Consider the following 20,116-nt stretch of genomic DNA (forward strand, 5'->3'; position numbering starts at 1 on the left):
ATCAAAATCTTAAAAATGTAGAAACCCTTTGCTGTACAATTTTTGCTTGGAAATCTGGTCTTTTCTAGGGAAATAGTCAGAAAAGGGAAACATTGCAAACAAAGTCTTTACTGCAGCATAGTTATGCCACCTGAGCTTCCTCAGCAGAAAGCTATAAATTTGCAACATTTATTTTGATGTACAGTTGGGCTCAGAGGCACAGGTCACAGCTGCACAGCTTTCAGACCCCCACAGATATTTCTGGAGGTTTGCAGGGAGTCCTCCATGAACTCAAGTGCTTTTTGCTCTGACCAGCTTGTTGGCTGGCTTGCCCAGAAGCCACCTAAGGGAGATGGACTCCTGTGTTCCTGTGTGCTCCTCCACCCCATCCCCACTCTTCTCCAGATTCTCCTGCCCTGAGGCTGACCCTAGGGACTACAGCAGTGGGCTGCTTTCCACCAGTTAGATCCAGCCAGTGGGGGTCAGGAGATGAGAAGAGGGGTCAGTGGGCAGTTAGGCCAGGTCTTCACTCCCCAGCTGCCCTCTGAGGGTCTCAGGGACTCTGATGTGGACACACCTCCCTTCCCTCATCCCTGACCCTGAGGATGCTGGCTCCCAGTGTGCAGTTCCCTGGGCTTCCCCACAACCTGTCCGCAACTTTGTCAATAGTTCCTAAAACCTTGAGTTTCTCAGTGTGAGTGTGCCCTCTGAAGCCGGGTGCTGGAAAACCAACTTTCCAAAAGGCAAACACCCTGATTTGCTTGTAGGTTTCCCTGGTTTAAATGTGGCTGATTTCCAGCTCCCACTGGTTTAAGGACTGGCTGGCAAAGGCTCTCACAAAGCCATAGGAGACAAAGGCATCACATCCCTGGCCGGCCTTTCCAGCAAGGGCCCTCACAGGTGCCGAGGGTCAGGCCACTGCCTTGGCTGCAGCTGCCTTAAGTGACGATGCAGAATCCCTGTCTGGGAAGGCACTACCCGGCGATGCTGTGAGGCCCCATTCTGCTCACCCCAGAGCCTGAGCCCCCCACGCTAAGGTGGGAAAACACCCCATCAGTCTACATCTTCCCCTTTACCCCTCCCTACTCCCTCTCTGTCTCTGTCTCTCCTCACAAGGCTCAAAGCACATGTCAGGGACTAGGAAATTGAGACCCACTGCCATCTTCCACTTCTGTGGCTCTCATTCTTTCCCCAGGTTCTGGTCCCCAAGCGCCCTTGTAGATCCAGTCTGTACCTGTCAGTTCATGAAAATACCTGTGAGCAGGAATGAGGGTGGGAGAGAGCTGCCTCCCAGCAGAGGGGAGCCCTGAGGTGCAGCGAACAGCAGTGAGCAAGCCCCGTTCATAAATGTCCACCAACACAGTTTGTTTAAATACGGCTTATGTATATCATCACGGAATAGTGCACAACCTTTCACAAAGTGTTTTCTGGTATGGGAGAATGGTTATTGTATTCTGTTACATTAAAGACGAGATTTTTTTTCTGGTCAAATGCTACGGCATGGATGAGCCTTGAGGACGTTCTGCTAGGCGAACAGGACAGTGACCGTCTGGTTTTGTTTGTATGAGGAGCCCAGTCGTCAGACTTACAGAACCGCAAGTGGAATGGTGGTAGCCAGGGCATGGGGAGCAGGGGGAGAGGGAGGCATGGGGAGTAGTTTGATGGGTACAGAGTTTACAAATTTGCGAGATGGAAAAGTTCTAGAGCTGTGTTGTACCATTATGGCAGTATCCTTAACACTACTGCGTTGTACCTAAAAGTGGTTAAGATGGCAAACACTATTTTTAAAAAGCAAGAGGTTTTTTATTTTCAAGCCAAGCAACAACAAAGCCCTGAGATTCTTGTTCCGTTGGGTGCTAGAGATGCAACAGTGACCCCCGGATTTTAGGGAGCTTACCCTCCAGTGGGGAGAGTGCACATGAATAAATGTGACATCACAAAGTGAGGCAGTGTTCTGAGCAGCTCATATCCAAGCATTGACCTGGCCCAGGAGGCAAGGCAAGCGGGTAAGGGGAACAGGAAGTGAGGGGGGCCCAGGACGGAGTCCCACTGAAGGGCAAGTGATCGCCAGCAGGTGGGGACGCAGGAGGATCTGCGCTTTTTGTTTTTTCTTTTTTCTAAGCAGAATTTTCTCAGCCATATTTGTTACTTCTACACTTTTTATATTTTATATGTATTTTATATTTCAGTAAGTTCAGTAACTATACTGAAATCAAAATACTTAATGGTACACAGTATTCCATTGTTTGTCGTATAATGTTTGAATCAGTCTCCTGCTGTTGAATATTTAGTTTACTTCCAATAATTCAATATTAACACTTCAATGAATATCTTAGAACAAATATCTTTACATACTTGTTTGGTTCTTTTACGATAAATTCCTAAAAATGAAATTTAATTACAATTTTAAGTCTTTTGCATAATTACTGTATGCTTTCTAACAGTCTTATTAGACCATACATTTATACATTTATATTTCTCTCTAACCAAAGAAGGATTTATAACTTGTACCCATATTCACTAATTGATTACATTTGTCCCATTCTCTCTGTCTTCTGCATCTCATCTGTCTACCTCCACAGCCTGTATTCAAACACCGTCCATTGTCTGTTAGTGTCCTTTGTGACTTTTTGTCTCCCAGAATTAAGCTTCAAGCCTCTCTCGTGTCCTTTAATCAAGAAGAGATCCCCAGCTTTTCTTGACCTGGACATTTTTGAAGAACAAAGGCCATGGTATACAGGCTTTCCCTCAATTGCTGTAGCTGGTCCTTCCTCAGGAGCAGATTCTGATTTGACAGAAATACTTCAGAAGTGTTGCTGTGTCCTCCTCGTGCGCTACGTCAGGGGGCACGTGATGTGGGCTTGTTCCATTGGTGGTGGGAACTGATTCTGGGTGAAGGTGGTGTCTGCACGGTTTCTCTGTCCTCACTCTCTCCCTTTAATGAATATACCGCCCGTGGGGAGGGCTGCAGCCGCGGGCTCCGTTTTCTGGTTCATTTGCACCCCTCATCCTCTGTGCCAGCTTTTCTGGAGCCCCGTCCTTTCGTTACCCTGATCAGCAAGCAAAACTCGTATTTAAGTGAATGACGACTCCTCTTTATTAACACTGATTTCTCAAGTGGTAAATTTATAGATAACAGTAATCTTAACTGAATTGCTAACCTTTATTGGACAGTTACTACATGTGAGGATTTTTACATAGTATTCTAAGCAGTTAGCATTTATGGAGACTCATTAAAACCCCACAGAAACCCTACAAGGTAGGCTTTACTACACCATCCCTTTTACAGATGAAACAGCTGAGGTCTAGAGAGGAAAAGTAACTTGCCCAGGGACACACAGCTGAGAAGTCGCTGAGCTAGGATTTGAACTCACCAGTTCCCATTCCTCTCCACAAGGCCATACTCTTCCTGAACCTCCTTTGGCACCACGCTAATTCTGCCTTTTCCCCACCATTCCCTTCACAAAAAGGGAAGCACTGTTATCAGCCTCATAGGTATCTTTTATTGTCTGAAGTTCTTTTTATCCAACATTTTTTGGGAAAAAATGGTTACCGTTTTAGGATTCTGTCTCATAAACTTGATCCCACAATGGTCTTCCAGAGCAGACCTAACTTGCTTGGGCTCCCTGCAGTCTGTCCTTCCACGCCCAGAGTGGGAGTGTGATGGCGCCGGGCCCTCCATTGCACAGGTGGGAAGCCCCCCAGAAAAGCCAGTGTGGTGAGGATCCGAGCCTGGAGTTCCAGGTTCCACGTTAGTCGGGGGCTCCCAGCCTGACAGAGGGGATGTTGCAAATTGGTCTCACTACTTTTAGGACCAAGTTTTACCAATCAGTGTGAAGCTCAATCGACCAGGCCTCTCTTCCCAGGGAAGTGCAGGGTTAGGTTCAAAACTGAACCAGAGGTAGGACTCTTTCTCTGCCTCCTGCTTCACTCCCAGTGTTATTGTTGTATGCTTCCTTTGCATTTCAGATACCTACAGGCTTCAGTGTGGCTGCCAGCGTCCGGGTGGGGAATGCACTGGGTGCCAGGAACTTTGAGCAGGCCCGGAAGTCCTCAGCCGTCGCCCTGCTGATCACAGGTGCCTAGACTGTTTAGTCAATGGTTCCAAGCAGGCCATGCACAGGAAACCAGGTTCCCCTTACCTGCTGATCCGAGGACCCGAGCTCCCCCTTGCCCACTGACCTGGGGAATGGGGCTCCCCCTTAACCCGTAGACCTCCTTTTTTCACTGTGCTGTTTCTCTACTGTTCTATCTGCAGAATTCTTTGCTGTAACTTTTTGTGTCCTGCTGTTAAGCTGTAAGGATCTTGTGGGGTACATTTTCACAGCCGACCGGTGAGTGGACACTTTTTTTGACATGTGAAGTCTGTGGTAAAGAAGTGGTTGGATAGATGCTTTCACACTGGGCTCCTGGACTGTTGTAGCTTGTAGGATGCCGAGTCATTTGCACGATCAGAAACCGACTTATGTTACCTGGGAGGAACCTATTAGACACAGGAACTAACTTATCATCTAGATTCAAGCCAATTTAAGGGACTTTGGTGGTGATATAAGCCTCTAGCAGTCAGGATACTCTTGTATTTTAAAGAAGGAAATGTGTTTTTGGAACCACTGATTACATTTTCAGTTGACTATTTTGTTCCCAAGGACAAGAATCCTATCAGTATCTCAGAATCTGCCCACATGTCTGGTTTATAGTAGCTGCATAATATCTTTGTCAATTAGAATTGAAGTTAAAATCTCTCCAAGGAACTGTCTCAAAAAAAATCTCAGCATCAGACTGGTTACCGAGAAGAATCCTCGTGCAAGATAAATCCCCTCTGTGTGCTGCCAATTCTGTTCAGTCGCCCTCATCAGAGAGCCTGGCTGGTGCATTCTGACAATGTAGATACAGAGTGGGGGTGCCTCTTCTTTGGGATTCTTTTTCAGCAATTACAAAATGTAAAACTGGCCTTTCCCTCATGGATCAAAAAGCAGGCAGGTGCACAGAACTGCCTTTCACAGTTTCATCTTCAGGTATTCGTCTTTAGCTTCTTTTTGCTGTAGGGAAATCAGATGTGTAAATGTCCCTCACTCCAGAATGAGTGGGAAGGTGTCTTGCCTGAGGGTTTCAGCTCTGGACAAGTTCACTATGGATTCAGTGAGATGGAGGAATGACAACAGAACTTCTTGGGGTAAAAGGTCTTATACCCAGCTTTTTCATCCCAACAGTGGGCTGAGCACTAGAATCACATCTGCACCCAGCAGTCTGCAGGTCCGTAATCCCCCTCCATCTCTGCCTTCTTCCAGAGCACTGGGCAGAGCTCTTTACATAGTGACTCAGTCAATAATAGCTCGTCGTCTATGGGTATGGGAGGGTTAGCTTAGCAGTAGGTCAGTTACATCATCAAGTAGTTTAGGGTCAGGGGAGGATCCTGGCCATAGGAACTTCCATTTTCCCCACAGAAGGCAACCAGAAATCATCCTCATTTCCTTTAAAGGAAGTCAGAATTAACTTGTCACACATATATCCTGCACTGATGGCTTCAGTAGGAACAAGGTGGACATTTGATTCTGAATCTGCCACTTCCAGAAACCATGCAAAGCAGGAAAAAGAATGGAAAACAAAGCACCCACACACTATACCTTTGATGAAACTAGGAGACAGAGAAAGCCCACAAAATCAAATTATTTGTAAGCTGCCCAGGATCAAATGAAACCAGCAGAATTGATGACATAGATTCTAACAATGGCATAGATTCCTAAACTCCCCAAAGAGGAAGAAGAGAGAGCGCTCTGCAAAAAAGGAGAAATTACTAAAAAAAAAATATTATTTTTGTAAAGCATAAAAGACTAGTTTGTACAGTTTTCTCAAGTAAATTAAAAAATCTGGAAGGAATTAAAGTGTTATAGGAAAGTAATTTATCAAAATTTACCCTGGAAAACATGGAAAGTTTAAATAGATCAACTGCCTTAGAAGAAACAGGAAGAAATTATTTTAAAATTTCATGTAGCACCATTCTCAGAGGGTTCCAAAGGAGAATTTTATAAAATCTTTAAAATGCTGTCGGATCTGCTCCAGAGAGCAAAAAAGGGAAAGTTTCCCTGTTGTGTTTATGGAGCAAATGGAACATTGGTACCCAAATCTGACAAAGTTTACACAATAAAAAAGAAAGCCACAAACCAATCTCACTTATTAATATCAATTTTTAAATCCAAAATAAAATATTAGCAGAATTCAGCAGCACATTAAAAATAATATATTTCAATAGAATATAAAAGTAAATATAGCATTAGGTGGAAAAATCAGGGTAGAATATCATATAGAGAAAGCTATAACATGAAATAATAGACTCTATAAATAGAGAAATATTTATATTTCCCTGTTGTTTCATAAACACTGACCACATACAGAGCTAAGAATTGTTACCAGGTTGGGTGGGGATTAGTAATAGGTGGGCTGGGAAAGGAGTGGAAGTAAGATTTTTCCTTATATCCTTGCCCCCAAAATTTCTATTCAATAAATAGAATTTAAATAAAATAATTGTATTTCTGTCCTTTTTTCAGGGGGTGGGGACTGACCATCTTGTTCAGTGACCTTATTTATTAACTCATTCAACAAATATTTATTGCCAGACAATGTTCTCAGTTTATTTGTCAGTCACTCAAAGGTATTCTAAATTGTTTGCCTCCCCAGGTCAGTGGCACATTTTTCTAGTCTCCCTTCAAGGGCAGGCATTAAAATTCGAGTCTGTAGCTTTACAAGTTATGGCCTATTTCTGGAAACTAAGGATAATTCCATAAACTAACTCCATGGCCTTTATAACTGGCCAATCTTGGTTCATAGAGAGAAGCCTAACTCCTATTAAACATGCTTTATTCAGACATGTGGAAGGACACACGTGGAATCATGTTAGAAAAGAAAAGGGTGGAGCTGTGATCCAAATTTATGTTTTTGGAGAGGGGAGAGGAGTACAAATCATATGACCCCGCTGTCTGCATTGATGAAATGCACTGTACATTTTTTCTATAAGTTGTGAGATACAGTGTAGAGTTGGTTTCCTCTGTAGGCCAGCAGACAGCAGGTTGCCATGCACAGGTGTGCAGAAGCTGTGGCAGAAGCTGAGCAGCCACTGGGGAGCTGCACAGTCTCCTTTTGCACACATTGTCTCCTCCTGATCACCATGTGCTTTATTTCCCTGACAGAGAGATCATTGCTCTAGTGGCTCAGGTGGTTCCGATTTCTGCCGTTTCCCACCTCTTTGATGGTCTTGCCGTAAGTGTGGTGCCGTATTCCTGTAAGCACTTTTATGGTCCGCGTGTTGCTTCTGATGATGGTAAATTTAAAGGGAGAAGAGAGGCTGGGTGGGGGGTGACTGGTGATACTTAATATCTTGATCATATTCCCTTTGTAAGAACGCTGGCCCACACCTTGGATTTTAAGTCAGAGTCTCGCAGAACGAGAAGTACTCGTGGATGCTAGTCTTCCGGAAGCACCGGCCATGTTCACACTGAGGATTGTACTCTGCCTACAGTGTACAAGTGGCGGCATTCTGAGGGGAAGTGGAAATCAGAAGGTTGGAGCTGTCATTAATGCCATCGGGTACTATGTACTTGGTCTCCCGATTGGGATTTCACTGATGTTTGCAGCCAACCTGGGAGTGATCGGTAAGCTCCAACTGTGGGCACACAGAGCTGAGTTACTCGTGGGCCTGGGAAATAAGTTTGTAGGCTTTTTTTTGAGACTTGGCACTTGAAGCTTTCCCACATCCACTACATGCCTGGCGAGAGTGAAAGGAAGGGAGGGGATGCAAGCTCAGCACTCCAAGCAAGTTTGTTGCTAAGCCTGAGAGGACCCCTCTGTCCTGGCCAGCAGAACAAAGAAGAGGTGTATCTTACAGGCTAAGAGGCTTTTTATGGCCAGGATTTTGGCAGACTTTTTTTTTTTTTTTTTTTTTTTTGAGAGGGCATCTCTCATATTTATTGATCAAATGGTTGTTAACAACAATAAAATTCAGTATAGGGGGGTCAATGCTCAATGTACAATCATTAATCCATCTCAAGCCTGATTCTCGTCAGTCTCCAATCTTCTGAAGCATAACGAACAAGTTCTTACATGGTGAACGAATTCTTACATAGTTAATAAATTCTTACATGGTGAACAGTACAAGGGCAGTCATCACAGAAACTTTCGGTTTTGATCACGCATTATGAACTATAAACAATCAGGTCAAAATCTCGTTTGATTTTTATACTTGATTTATATGTTGATCCCACATTTCTCCCTTTATTATTATTATTTTTATTTTTAATAAAATGCTGAAGTGGTAGGTAGATGCAAGATAAAGGTAGAAAACATAGTTTAGTGCTGTAAGAGGGCAAATGTAGATGATCAGGTGTGTGCCTATGGACTAAGTATTAATCCAAGCTAGACAAGGGCAGCAAAACATCCACGGATGCAGAAGATTTCTCTCAAAGCAGGGGGGGTGAGGTTCTGAGCCTCACCTCTGTTGATCCCCAATTTCTCACCTGATGGCCCCCCTGCGACTGTGCCTGTCTTAGGTTGTTCCTCCCTTGAGGAATCTTACCCGTCTCTGGCTAACCAGTCATCTTCCGGGGCCATACAGGGAAATGTAAAGTTGGTAAGTGAGAGAGAATTGGCAGACTTTTTGAGGGGAGGGGTCAGGCGAAAGGTGGGCGTGTGGCTTGCTGACGTGTCCTCTGGAGGATGCTTGTAGCCTAAGTAAGATGACACCTAGGTCTCTCTGAGATGGTGAGTGGGCTTATTCAAAAAGGCAAAATTCCTGTCTGGGCTTTAGCAGAGAGGGCAGGGGGCAAGAGGGAGCCAGGCTCCAGGGCTGCATGTCCTGCTCCTCTTGTCCAGTGGGCCATCTTCCACACTGACATATTCTATCTCCCTGTCCAGTGTCACCAAGTTCTCACTCCTTCAGACTTGGTGGCGGCAGGGGCTGCTGGAGCAGCGCTCAAAAATGTGCCTTTGTGGCTGCAGTTCTGTCCTGCGGTGAGACCCTAAGGGTGAGTCTGCCCGACTGCCAGGCCCTCAGGAGGCCATGCTGGCAGCAGCACTCCTGGCAGCACCTGTGGTGGCCGGACATGTCCTAGAGCCAAGCGCTCTATGTCTTGATACACGCAGCTGGCAAGGAGGACAGTCCCAGGGAACGGTCACCACCACTGCCGTTCTATGGCCTCTGCCTCCCACCTGGCACAGGCCTGTAAGCCGTGTGTCTTGTGGGTCTCCCCACAGGGCATGGGTGTGGTGTGTGTGAACAGCACAGGAGGGGAGAGGGGCGGGGGCACCTCTTTATCACCTTAGTGCATCTGGAGGAAAGACCTTCCTCCGCAGGATCCGAAATTACCAGAGCTCATCTTTAAAGAAGTGGAGAAACAAATGACTGCCCAGCTTTGATTTCTAAAATAATAATTTGACATACATTGGCCGTTGATAAATGATTACGTTAAAGCCTGAACTCATCTTTGGGTGAAGTAGTGACAGAGATAAATGTGGTCCATTTTTGTCCATTAGTGCTTGGCAGGCTCAGAGGCAGTGAGAAGTCATCTGATACCCACAGTGAACTTCCAGTCCCTTGTGTCCTATTATGTTGCACATTTTTCTCAAGTTCAATAATAATTAAATGAAAAATACAGCAGCTGTTCAAAGAATGGAGTTGCCAATGGGTCCTTGAGAAATAGTTTCTTCCCTGCTGTGCATTTAATATCTTAACTCCATTTGCAAAGTCAGTCTCTGCCTATTAAATTTTCAGGGCTGGTTATTACATAGCAGGAAGCAATGTTTTGGCCCAGGGCTTACATTAAGGACTAGGAGATTGGGAAAACCTGCCTGTCCTTTCATGTGATCATCTCTTCAAAAAACTCTGCCCTGGGAGCTCCCGGAGCCTGTGACTGAAGCAAGTTAGGTCCTGCAGGACACTCCGAGGGAGCTTTAGATGCCTGGGGACTTCTACATTTTTAAAATGTTAATCCATTTTTTGAGGAAAATAGGACATAGTAGTTAGAAAGTACTATTAGAAATAGGAAATAGTTTGTCATGGAAATTTAATTTTCTTATAACTGGCACTTTTCTTAATAGCGGAGCACTATGATTGCAAAGGCCAAAAATACCCTCTGAACATTTTTCTGAGACCCAGAACCTTGGGAAGAGGCCTCAGGGAGCATTGGGCCTCCTGAAGCCTTCTGGAACCAAGGAAGAGAGCAGGATAGAGGCCTCTGGCTCACCAAGGGCTCCACCTTAGCCATGAAAGCAGATTCTCAAAAGTCAGGTATAAGAAACATTGCTCCCCAAGGGGTGGCTGGTTTTCCACTGCATTAACCTCTATTAAATATCTGTACCTTCTAGGTCTGTGGTCAGGAATCATCATCTGTGTGAGTGCTCAAGCTGCTTGTTTTCTAGGCTTTATTGCTTGGCTAGATTGGAAAAAAGCCTGCCAACAGGTAACTATACTCATTGCTGTTTCAGCAAAGATTCCTAGAAACAATCAGCGTTGGCTCGCTCCCTCTCAGTTTGGAAGGCTCTCTACTCTTTTATCATGAATGCGGCCTCTCTGTTGTTTTAGCTGCATTTGTTTCAGACATGAAGGGCCAGATGACCATGGCTTATCCCTTCCTCTTGTTTATTCACTGAGTAGAAAAATAGGGGTTCTCCTATTCTACCATGCAAAGCTGCTGCCTGTGTGCCTGAAAAACCAATTTCAGGACAATATTTAGAACTGGAAAGGTGGTGGGATTGCTATCAAATTTATCCTAATATTGTTTTCTATAATCCCAAAATATTTCATTAAGATACCTGTGTGCATCTTTGAACTTCCTAGGGTCAATGTGGGATCTAAAAATAGGTGATAGATAAAAGAGATGAAGGGAGAATTCTAAGTGATCTTCCCCCTTACCTTGTACTTTTCCGTCCAACTCCCCCTGCTCTCTGACAGGCATGTGAAAGATGATTCCATACTTGTGAACTAGAGGCACGCCAATGTTACCTGACAATTAAAGAAAATGGCTTGGCTTTTCCTAAACTGGGTAGTCAAAATAAAATATTTTATTAATACTATAGCAAAACCTAGAAGAGTTTCATCTTCTAGGCTCAGGTACATGCCAGTTTGAAACAAAATGTGGTCCAGGATGGGACATCTGCTCTCTCGCAGGAACCGCTTTCCCCAGGTATGACACACCTGCCTCAACCCTTGGAACGGGCCTGTCTGGGTGGCTCAGGAAGTGCCATTTGTGGGACACAGCTAGATTTGCTGCTGTGAGCTCTCATTTAAATAGGGCCATTTTTCAGAAACAAATGGTAAAGTCAAGTGAATGTCCCATATGAGATAACAGACTTGATGCTTGTTTGCTTTAATTCCAGACATGAACATACTGCTGTCCATGAGTAAAGGCTGCAGGTAGCCAATTCCTTGGCAAATTTATGCAGAACAAGCAAGTGTTCTGCAGATGTTTCTAATGCTTGGTGATCCTGTGCTCGACCTTATCTTGAAGCTGTGTCAGTGGGGCTCCCCTGTTCATCAGGCAGATGCCATTATTTTTTGACTGTTTGTTACTTCTGGTGAACATCATGCAAACATGTTTATCATCTTCCTTCTGTCAAATTAAGACTCCCCTGGATTCCCAGTTCCTGAGGCAGCAGCTCATGCACCCACCGCTAGTCCCTTGCTCCTTTATAACTGAGTCCCTTTTTTCATGGATTGGCTGAATCAGTGGCCCTTCTGTTGTTTCTGCCAGCTCCCATTCATGTTGTCTAGCTTCCCATGTGTCTGATTATCTTTGACTGTGTTCCAAACTTTGTATTTGAAGATTGTTTGCAGAAGTAATTAGAGGCCTAAGATGATATCTGCCTTCAGAGAGGATTTTCCTTTGCTTCTGTTGAACATTTAGGGTTACCAGCAGTCTAGGGCAATTCCAGAAATTGAGGTTTCTGGACCACCCAGCTGACCTAAAGGTGACTGGTGTAAAGGCTGCTTTACTTCTGATTCATCCTTAATTCCTGGATGCAGCCCTTCTGAGTTCCAACCCAAGGTCAGAGGCATTTACCTTGGTAGGTACTGAATTCCCCAAAGCACTGCTCACTGCAGGCAAGGAACTCTCAGGTCAAAAGCAGCCCCAAAGGCTGGCTCACTCCTCTGGGTTTCAAACTTCCCCTAGATCTGGCCCTTGTGCCATTGTTAGCACTCTGACCCCTTCAAGACAATGATTTTCATTGGTTTTATCCAGCTTTTATAATAATCTTCAGAGGAAGGGTTGGTCCAAGTCATCTACCATCTACCAATATTCTGCCAAACCAGAATAATAATAGTACCTATATAACTCCGAGGAGAGGAAATCCCGGGGCAAAATACCTAGCTGAAACCAAAATCAGTCAAAAAAGCCATCCTGTGTGTCTCTCTCTCCTGCTGTGGCAGAAGTGAGTGAATCCTCCCCCGACCCCAACCTCTCAGGTTCCAGTAAGCCCTCTGTAGCCCAGGTAATTACCCACTGATATGGAGATGCACTAAAGCCAGGCGAGAGATTCTGGAAATACTGCAGTTTTACCTGCAACCTACCTCAGGCTACTGTTCTGAGAGCTCAGCAGCTCAGGCAGGTGAAGCACCGAGAGCAGAGCCAACACCCGGTCAGCTAGCGTTACGCTAAGTGTGAGCTGGTATGACACTACTCGGAACTCTTTTCTTTTGGAACTCCAAAGGCATTGTGACATTCCTAATTATTTCTTAGGTTATCTTTCTCCTCCACTGGCCTTGTTCTCTTTCTGAAATGATAATTAGATGGGTCTTGGCTCCTTGAGAATCTCCCCTCTGAATGTAACTTAGAGAGCCACCATATTTCTCTAGTTCTCATGGTGGTGCGTGTAAGATAAATTTTAGCCGAAATAAGCAGGCAAAGAGAGTGCAACTCCATGGTGATGTTCCACAGCCTGGGTACTACAAGCTGGAGAAGTCACACCTGGTTAGGGAGGTGGGGGCTTATAAGGGATTAAGAGGGGGAGGAGTGGGCAAGCTATCCTAGGGGGTGTGGAGAGGTATGATTGGCTAAAGGTGACATAGTAGACAACTAGAAACTTTTTTTCCTTCCAAGAGGGAGGAGGCTGACATTCGGGTCTTAGTTGGCACATCAGAAGGATGGAATTTAGGAAGAGCTGTCCCCTTTTCGTATAAGGCACGGACCTTGGGGTCTGGTCTGTTCTCCCCCTATGGCATCTCTCTGTTCTGTTTGCATGTCCTTGTTTTTCCTTCCTCCAGCCTAACAGTACGAAGCTGCTAGAGGACCCGAGCTGAAAACCGTAGGCCATGTCAGGGTTCAGGAGTGAACAGGTAGCCTGAGAAAGAATTTCTCTTATGAACCCACTGTAGCAACTGCTTCCTGAACAAACTTTCTCTGAGCTAGAAACCCCTTTACTAGTGACATGCATCACCTTTCAGACATTTTTTATACAGATGCAAAAAAACGTCCTTTTAAGCTGCTAACTGAGTTCCTTTTTCCCCTCAGTGGGCCCTGAAAACCATGACAGAATTTTAATGAGAGATGTTGAAACAAAAGATGAGACTCAGCTGGACCAGTGGATGCACCCAGGACACCTTCAGGGCTGTCTGGGGGATGTGACTGAGCTGACCCGGAGGCAGCTGATCCTGCGGCGAGGGCTCCTGCTCCTGGGGGCCGCTTTCCTCTTGCTGGTGGGGATTTTAGTGAGAGTGTGTGTCAGAACTCAGTGATGTGGAAGGTGAGAGGTCAAGTGATCTGTTTGAGCTTAGTTCCAGTGGTGAGAATTTTTCTGTTAAAGTAATTCAGCTGTGCCTGTGGATTTCAAGACCTGAGAATTCAAATGTACATTTTCTAATGAAGAAAAGGACTAAGGTAAAAACTATGTTGTAGGCCAAAACACTGTCCGAAGATTACACTGGAGGGGTCATTCATCCACCAGCCTCAACCAAGGACTACTGTGCGCTACTGCCTTTGTCTATGGCTTTGATATTTCTTTTGCTTACTGGTTTTAAGATGCCAATCCATGTGCTGAGTGCTTAAGGATTCTTACCACCTGGGTTATTTAGCATGTATTTTACAACATATTTTTCCTTGTGCCTTAAGAGTATTATTCAGCAGGCAAACAGCATTTGTTAATGATGCTGGGGTTCTTGTTCATGGAATTGTAGAATGAACTTCGCAAACACTCAAAGTAGGAGAGCAAGTAAAAGCTTTTATTTAGAGATAAAGTAAGAGGAAAGAGCTCCTGGTTCACATGGGGAGCGGACAAGAGAGTCCAAGGTGGTGTGCTGTCTAGAGGATTTATAGGCAGTTGAGAGACAAAGGGCTAGGGATGCAGACCTGCCAAATGGTCCCCAAATGTTTATCTTTTAAGAGGCACTAAGTTTCTTATCAGTCCTCTGGGTTATTTTGCAAAGTTAGCTAACACAAGAAATTTACCACTTTGATTCTTTTCCAAGACAGCAGCTTCTTGGTCTGGGAGCATATTAATTAAGATTGCCTGTCCTGCTCCCAAGGTGGGCTGAGTTTGTCTTTTTATTAAAGAGCATGTTAAGAAACTTACTTTTTAACTTCTTGGGTTTTAAAATGCAATCTTATCTTTAAGATGGAATTCTTTCTGTTTTTACTATGTTGTTTATGATTGGGCTTGCTTGCTAAATTAATTGCCCAGGTTAGAAATTATTTGATTAGGGCTGGAGGAAGAAAAGCAGCACCTGGGTAAAGGAAAAAACTAAGCCGGGGCTTTTAGCATGCTAAAGTAAATCTTACAATAGCATGATTTAACTGACACAATAAAGGCTATACTTGATGCTGGAGTTCTTGTTTGTGGAGTCAAAGAATGAACTTAGCAAACACCTAAGATAGGAGAGCCAGGGAGAGGCTTTTACTGAGAGATATAGTGAGAGGACAGAGCTCCTGCCTCACGCCAGCAGGGGACAAGAGAGTCCATGTGGTGCATTGTCTAGGGGTTTTATAGGCAGTTGAGGATTTTGGGGAATATGAAAATAGGGGTGTGGACTTGTTAAGTGGTCCCTGAATATTTAGAATTAACATAAGCAACTTCCTGCTCTGATGATTTCTCTCCGAGATACCAGTGTCTTGGTATGGGAGCATGTCAAACAAGGCCACCTGCCCAGCCCCTAAGTGGGCTGAAGTATTGTTTGCTAAAGAGTAAGTTAAGAATCTTACTTCTTAACTTCCTGGGTATTAAATTGCAATCTTATCTTTAAAGTGGAATCCTTCCTGCCTTGTACTATGTTGTTTACAGCTAGGTCTGCATGCTAAATTAGTTGCCCAGTTTGCAAAATCACCTCATCAGGTTTGAAGGAGGAAAGACAGCACATAGGCCTGGGCATTTTGGCATGCTAAAGTGAGTCTTACACATGATTACAAATGATCAGCATAATAAAAACATGTGCTACTCTTCTTTACCTGGGGAATATTAACTGATCTCACTGATGAATGACTCTAGAGCTTAATGTTTACCACAGTTTTGGGAGGGGGTTTCCTTGCATGTAGTTATATTGCATTGACTGCAAATATCTCTTTCTGGGGGCCATCACTCTACTTTGACTACACCCACAGTCTGTCTCATACTGAGGTATTTTCTTATCTGGGGGATATTTAAAACATTCCAGGTCAAGTTACTCCTGGCTTTTTAGTTTTAACTAATTTCACTGAAGAATGCCTGTACTCCTAGTTTAATATTTTTACCTTTGAGAATTAATGTGACTCTGACTGCTTAATGTTTGATGGGGAGTGTAAGTCCAGGGAGAGGAAATCCCCAGGCAAAATACCTCTAAAAACCAAAATCAGTCAAAGGGAGAAATAAAGTTTAAAATCTGTTTATTGCTCACAAACTGCAGTCCTGGGCCATCTCTATTTCCTCCTCCAGCAGAAGCAGAACCAGCCCTCCCCTCACCTCTCAGGTACAGATAAGCCCTCTGTTGCTCAGATATGATATGATGATGAACTTCTCTCCACCCCTGAGGAATGATGCAAATGAAGTAAAGCCATACTTCTCTCCACCTCTGACTGCCTACTGATATGCAATGTACTAAAGCCAGGCGAGATATTCTGGAAATGTTAGTTTTACCCACAGGCCACCCCTCCAGAAATCTTGCCTTACAATTTACTCGTTCCCCATCTCCGACCAATATAATAACATACAACAGCAACAGCAATAAAATCTTGATAATCCTTAAACCAGAGGATTCAGCCTATGCAGATTAAGTAAATGTACTTTACAGCACAATCTCTCACTAAGCACAAAATGTGTTTCTACACTTGTTTACTCATTCCTAACAACCATGCTAGATTACTCACAAAACTTTTACCAAACATTAGACAAAGTCGGGCCTCTCGGTAAGCATTTTTTTTCTTGACAGCAGCAACACAATCATGATTCTCAAGTCAGAGGATTCAGCGAGGTTCAAAGTCTCATGCAGATTAAGTCCATAGCTTGTCCATTCCATAGGCAGGCAGTAGCTGAGGGTTCAGAGCAATCATCATGTGGCAGCTGCAGCCAGGGGGCGCATTCAGGCCACAAGGACTGTAGGAAAAAATTACCTCTTGGACGTTTTGGGTACACCACCATGACCTTTGAGGGCCTGAATCCAGGAATACACAGGAGGCCAGCTTCCAGGCCTTTCCCCCAAGGTGCCAGAAGGGCCAGCCATTGCTGGTCCATGTGTCGAAATGTCCAGGGTCAGGTCCATTCAACAGTGTCCCCAGGGCTTAATGCAGTAGGGACTGGCAGAAGGATGTTGCTCTGCTGGCCATATCCTGGCTTCAATAACTCTTCTTTGGTTTGGACGTACAATTGTATAGGAGAGGCAGCAAGGTGTGTTAGTATATCCACAGGGCTCAAAGCTCCTTTATGTGGCTTCTCATTCAAATGCCACAGCACCATCCATAGGCAAACTGACCAACCCCATAGACTACTGGTGTCCGACTTCAGGCCAGATTTCAACAAACCATCGTACCTCTCTATCATGCCTGCCCTGGTAGGATTATATGGTACATGAAATTTCCACTTTACACCTAATTGCATCCATTCTTGTAATGCATGTCCAGTAAAATGGGTGCCTTGATTGCTCTCAATCACCTGCAGCCGGCCACAGGCTGCAAAGAGACACTCCAGGGCCCTCTTGGTGGTTTGTTGATCTGCACAATGTGCAGGAAAAGCAACCAATAGTCCAGTAGCTGTATCCACACAGGTCATGGCATACCGATATCCTTCTGATATGGGCAGAGGCCCACTACAGTCTATTTGCCACCTGACAAGGGGTATTGGCCCCTTACTATTATCCCATGTTGCTGTGGGACTCGGTGTAAGTCCCTCTTAGAGCACACAAGGCACTCCTTCTGGGCTCTACTGACTTCCTCAAAGGTCAATGGCAAGCCCCACCTATGGGCTTAGCCCACATTGTCTTTTGCCCCATGTGCAACAGATGCTGATGTAGCCATTGGGCCACATCAAAGGCAGGCTTTCCTTCTAGCCAGCACACCTGGGCCAATGTGTCTGCTTCATTTATTCCCTGGGGATGTGAAAGGTAAATGGCTAGTCACATGATACATGGTAGTTGTCTGTGCCACACCACTCCATGGCCTTTGGGTCTAGTCTCTCACCCACCCCGTGATGGGATAGGAGGTTATTACCTTGGTTGGAGCTGTTCCGGTGATGGGCTCTGTAGCCAGCAAGGCGTGGTACACAGCAGCCAGTTGCTTCTCTATCAAGGTGACCTGGACCTCTGCTCCTTTCCATAGTTGTGACCAGGCTCCAGCCAGTAGCAGGAGCAGCAGCAGTGGCAGAAGTAGTAACCTTAGGCTCAGGCCACCGGCCAGGGTTGGCACGGCCATCCCTCAGTGTGAGTGCTACTTCTCCCCATCATTTCTAGGGGCGGCCCTCCCAAAGGTCATGCCCTTTAAGACAGATTTTGGGTTTAGAGGAATCCTGGCGACTGTACCAGATTTAAGTCCAGAGGGAGGAAATCCTGGGGCAAAATACCTCTAAAAACTGAAATCAGTCAACCAGAGAAATAAAGTTTAAGATCTGTTTAATTGCTCACAAACTGCAGTCTTGGGCTGGCTCTCTCCTGCTCCAGCAGCAGCAAACCGGCCCTCCCCTCCCAAGCACAGATAAGCCCTCTGTTGCCCAGGTAATTACCCATTGATATGGAGATGAACTTCTCTCCACCCCTGAGGAATGATGCAAATGCACTAAAGCCATACTTCTCTCCACCTCTGAACACCTATTGATATGCAGGTGTACTAAAGCCAGGCAAGATATTCTGGAAATGTTACAATTTTACCCACAGGGAGTTTTGGTAGGGTTTTCTTTGCACATCGTTACATTGTTCTGGCTGTGATCAACCTGCATTGCTTCTTCCTGGAGGCCCTCACCCTACTCTGCCTAAACCCACGGTTCCTGTCTCATTACTATCCGTTTGGGATCCAGATCTCAGGCACTGTGGGTACAGAGGATATGTAAGAAACTAAAAGGTACAACACAGGTAATTAAGAAGGAAGCTGGACAGTGTCAATCAGCATGCTTCGTTTTGGAATGTCTTAAAAATCTTGCTTGCACTGACATGGATTGGCAGAAGCCAGGAGAGATGAAGCTGTAGGTTAAGGCCCCACTTGGAACCAGCAGTTCATTTTTCCTGAGCAGTGGGCATAACACAGAGAGAAATAAAGGGTCTGAAGAGCTAATCCAAGCAAACTGGAGAAAGAAGTCAGACCCTTTCCTATTTTGATAAAAGGAAGAGGTTAATTATAACATTGGATGGCAGCAGAAATGAAAAAAGGCTGTTAGTGAAGGGTCCCCACCAGTAACATGGCAAACTTCCGGCTTCTCTTGGGGGGGGGGGTCCTCGGTTCCCGCCGGCGCCACCTGAAGCCCAATCACCTCTTGTCCCCCTCCCAATCCCAGCACCTAGCCAATAGCCACCAGCCCCATAGAAGTAACACCACAATCACCCTATGCCCCTTCCTATATAACCCAGCACCTTTCCCTAATAAAGCGGAACTCTCCGGTGAATTGCTGCTGTGTGTCGCTACTTTCCTTTCATTGGTGCCGAAACCCGGGAGACAGGACACCCCAACTGGGCCCCGTCTTCCCCCCGACACCAGCAGCAGCTTGCCCTCATCCTCTTTTTCTGGCGCTGGCTCATCACACTCACCACTCCTCTCTGGCCTTTAGGTAAGTTTTCCCCCCGGAGTGGGCCACTCTTCCCTGAGCTATCACAGTGCCATTGACCGTGATCGTCTGGCAAGGCCCTGATGCTCCAGGATGAGGAGGGAACTCTCCCCGCCTCAGGCCTTCACGGCTGCGGCGGACCCTCAGGCCCCTCCTCCAACAGCCATAAATCCCCGCCTTAAGCCTTTACGGCTGCAGCGGACCCTCAGGCCCCTCCTCCAACAGTCATAAATGCATTCACCATCCCTTCCATCAGTGCTGAAACTTTTTAAGCAAAATTTCCCCGGGGTGGGCCACTCTTCTCCGAGCTATCGCAGTGCCATTGACTGTGATCGTCCGGCAAGGCCCTGATGCTTGGGGATGAGGAGGGAACTCTCCCCACCTCAGGACTTCACGGCTGCAGCGGACCCTCAGGCCCCTCTTCCGACAGCCATAAATCCCCGCCTCAGGCCTTCATAGCTGCGGCGGACCCTCAGGCCCCTCTTCCGACAGCCATAAATCCCCGCTTCAGGCCTTCACAGCTGCAGCAGACTCCCAGGCCACCCCCCCTCCAACAGCCATAAACGAGGTGACTCCTTTGTGGATGAGAACGCTCCCTTCCCCCCCCCTTCTGTTCCGTCCGTGGAACTGTCTGCCGAAAACGCCTAGCGCTAGGTACCTTGTGACTCCGGCACTCTGCCTTAGGGAAGTCTGGGTGACGACCCACACTTCCTAAGAAATTCCGACTCGTATACGAGTTTCTGCAGACCACCAAGGATCATCGGGGACACCCTTTGTCTCCTTGCGGTCTGCTCCCAGTCCGAGGATCTCTGTTTGTCTTCCCCTGTTTGTCTCCTTCTCTGTCCTTTAGCCATGGGAGCCTCCTCATCCCTCCCTGGAAGTTCACCTCCTGAATGCCTACATAAGCATCTGGCTACCCTCTCCCTGACGCCTGATATAAAACCAA

The 20,116-nt window shown here is 45.8% G+C and overlaps 1 protein-coding gene across 1 annotated transcript in view; it reads left to right on the forward strand.

The window, feature by feature from the left end:
• SLC47A1 (solute carrier family 47 member 1) overlaps window positions 1-15,812 on the forward strand; it is a 28,804-nt gene extending 12,992 nt beyond the window's left edge. The window contains exons 10-14 of the mRNA XM_073234734.1: window positions 3,949-4,057; window positions 4,238-4,313; window positions 7,164-7,233; window positions 7,493-7,625; window positions 13,476-15,812. Of these exons, the coding sequence (XP_073090835.1) occupies window positions 3,949-4,057; window positions 4,238-4,313; window positions 7,164-7,233; window positions 7,493-7,625; window positions 13,476-13,699 (612 nt within the window). The 3' untranslated portion in view covers window positions 13,700-15,812. The remainder of the gene's footprint in view (window positions 1-3,948; window positions 4,058-4,237; window positions 4,314-7,163; window positions 7,234-7,492; window positions 7,626-13,475) is intronic.
• The last annotated feature ends 4,304 nt before the right edge of the window (window positions 15,813-20,116 follow it).

Source organism: Manis javanica, chromosome 4, assembly GCF_040802235.1.
Source record: "Manis javanica isolate MJ-LG chromosome 4, MJ_LKY, whole genome shotgun sequence".
NCBI lineage: Eukaryota > Metazoa > Chordata > Mammalia > Pholidota > Manidae > Manis > Manis javanica.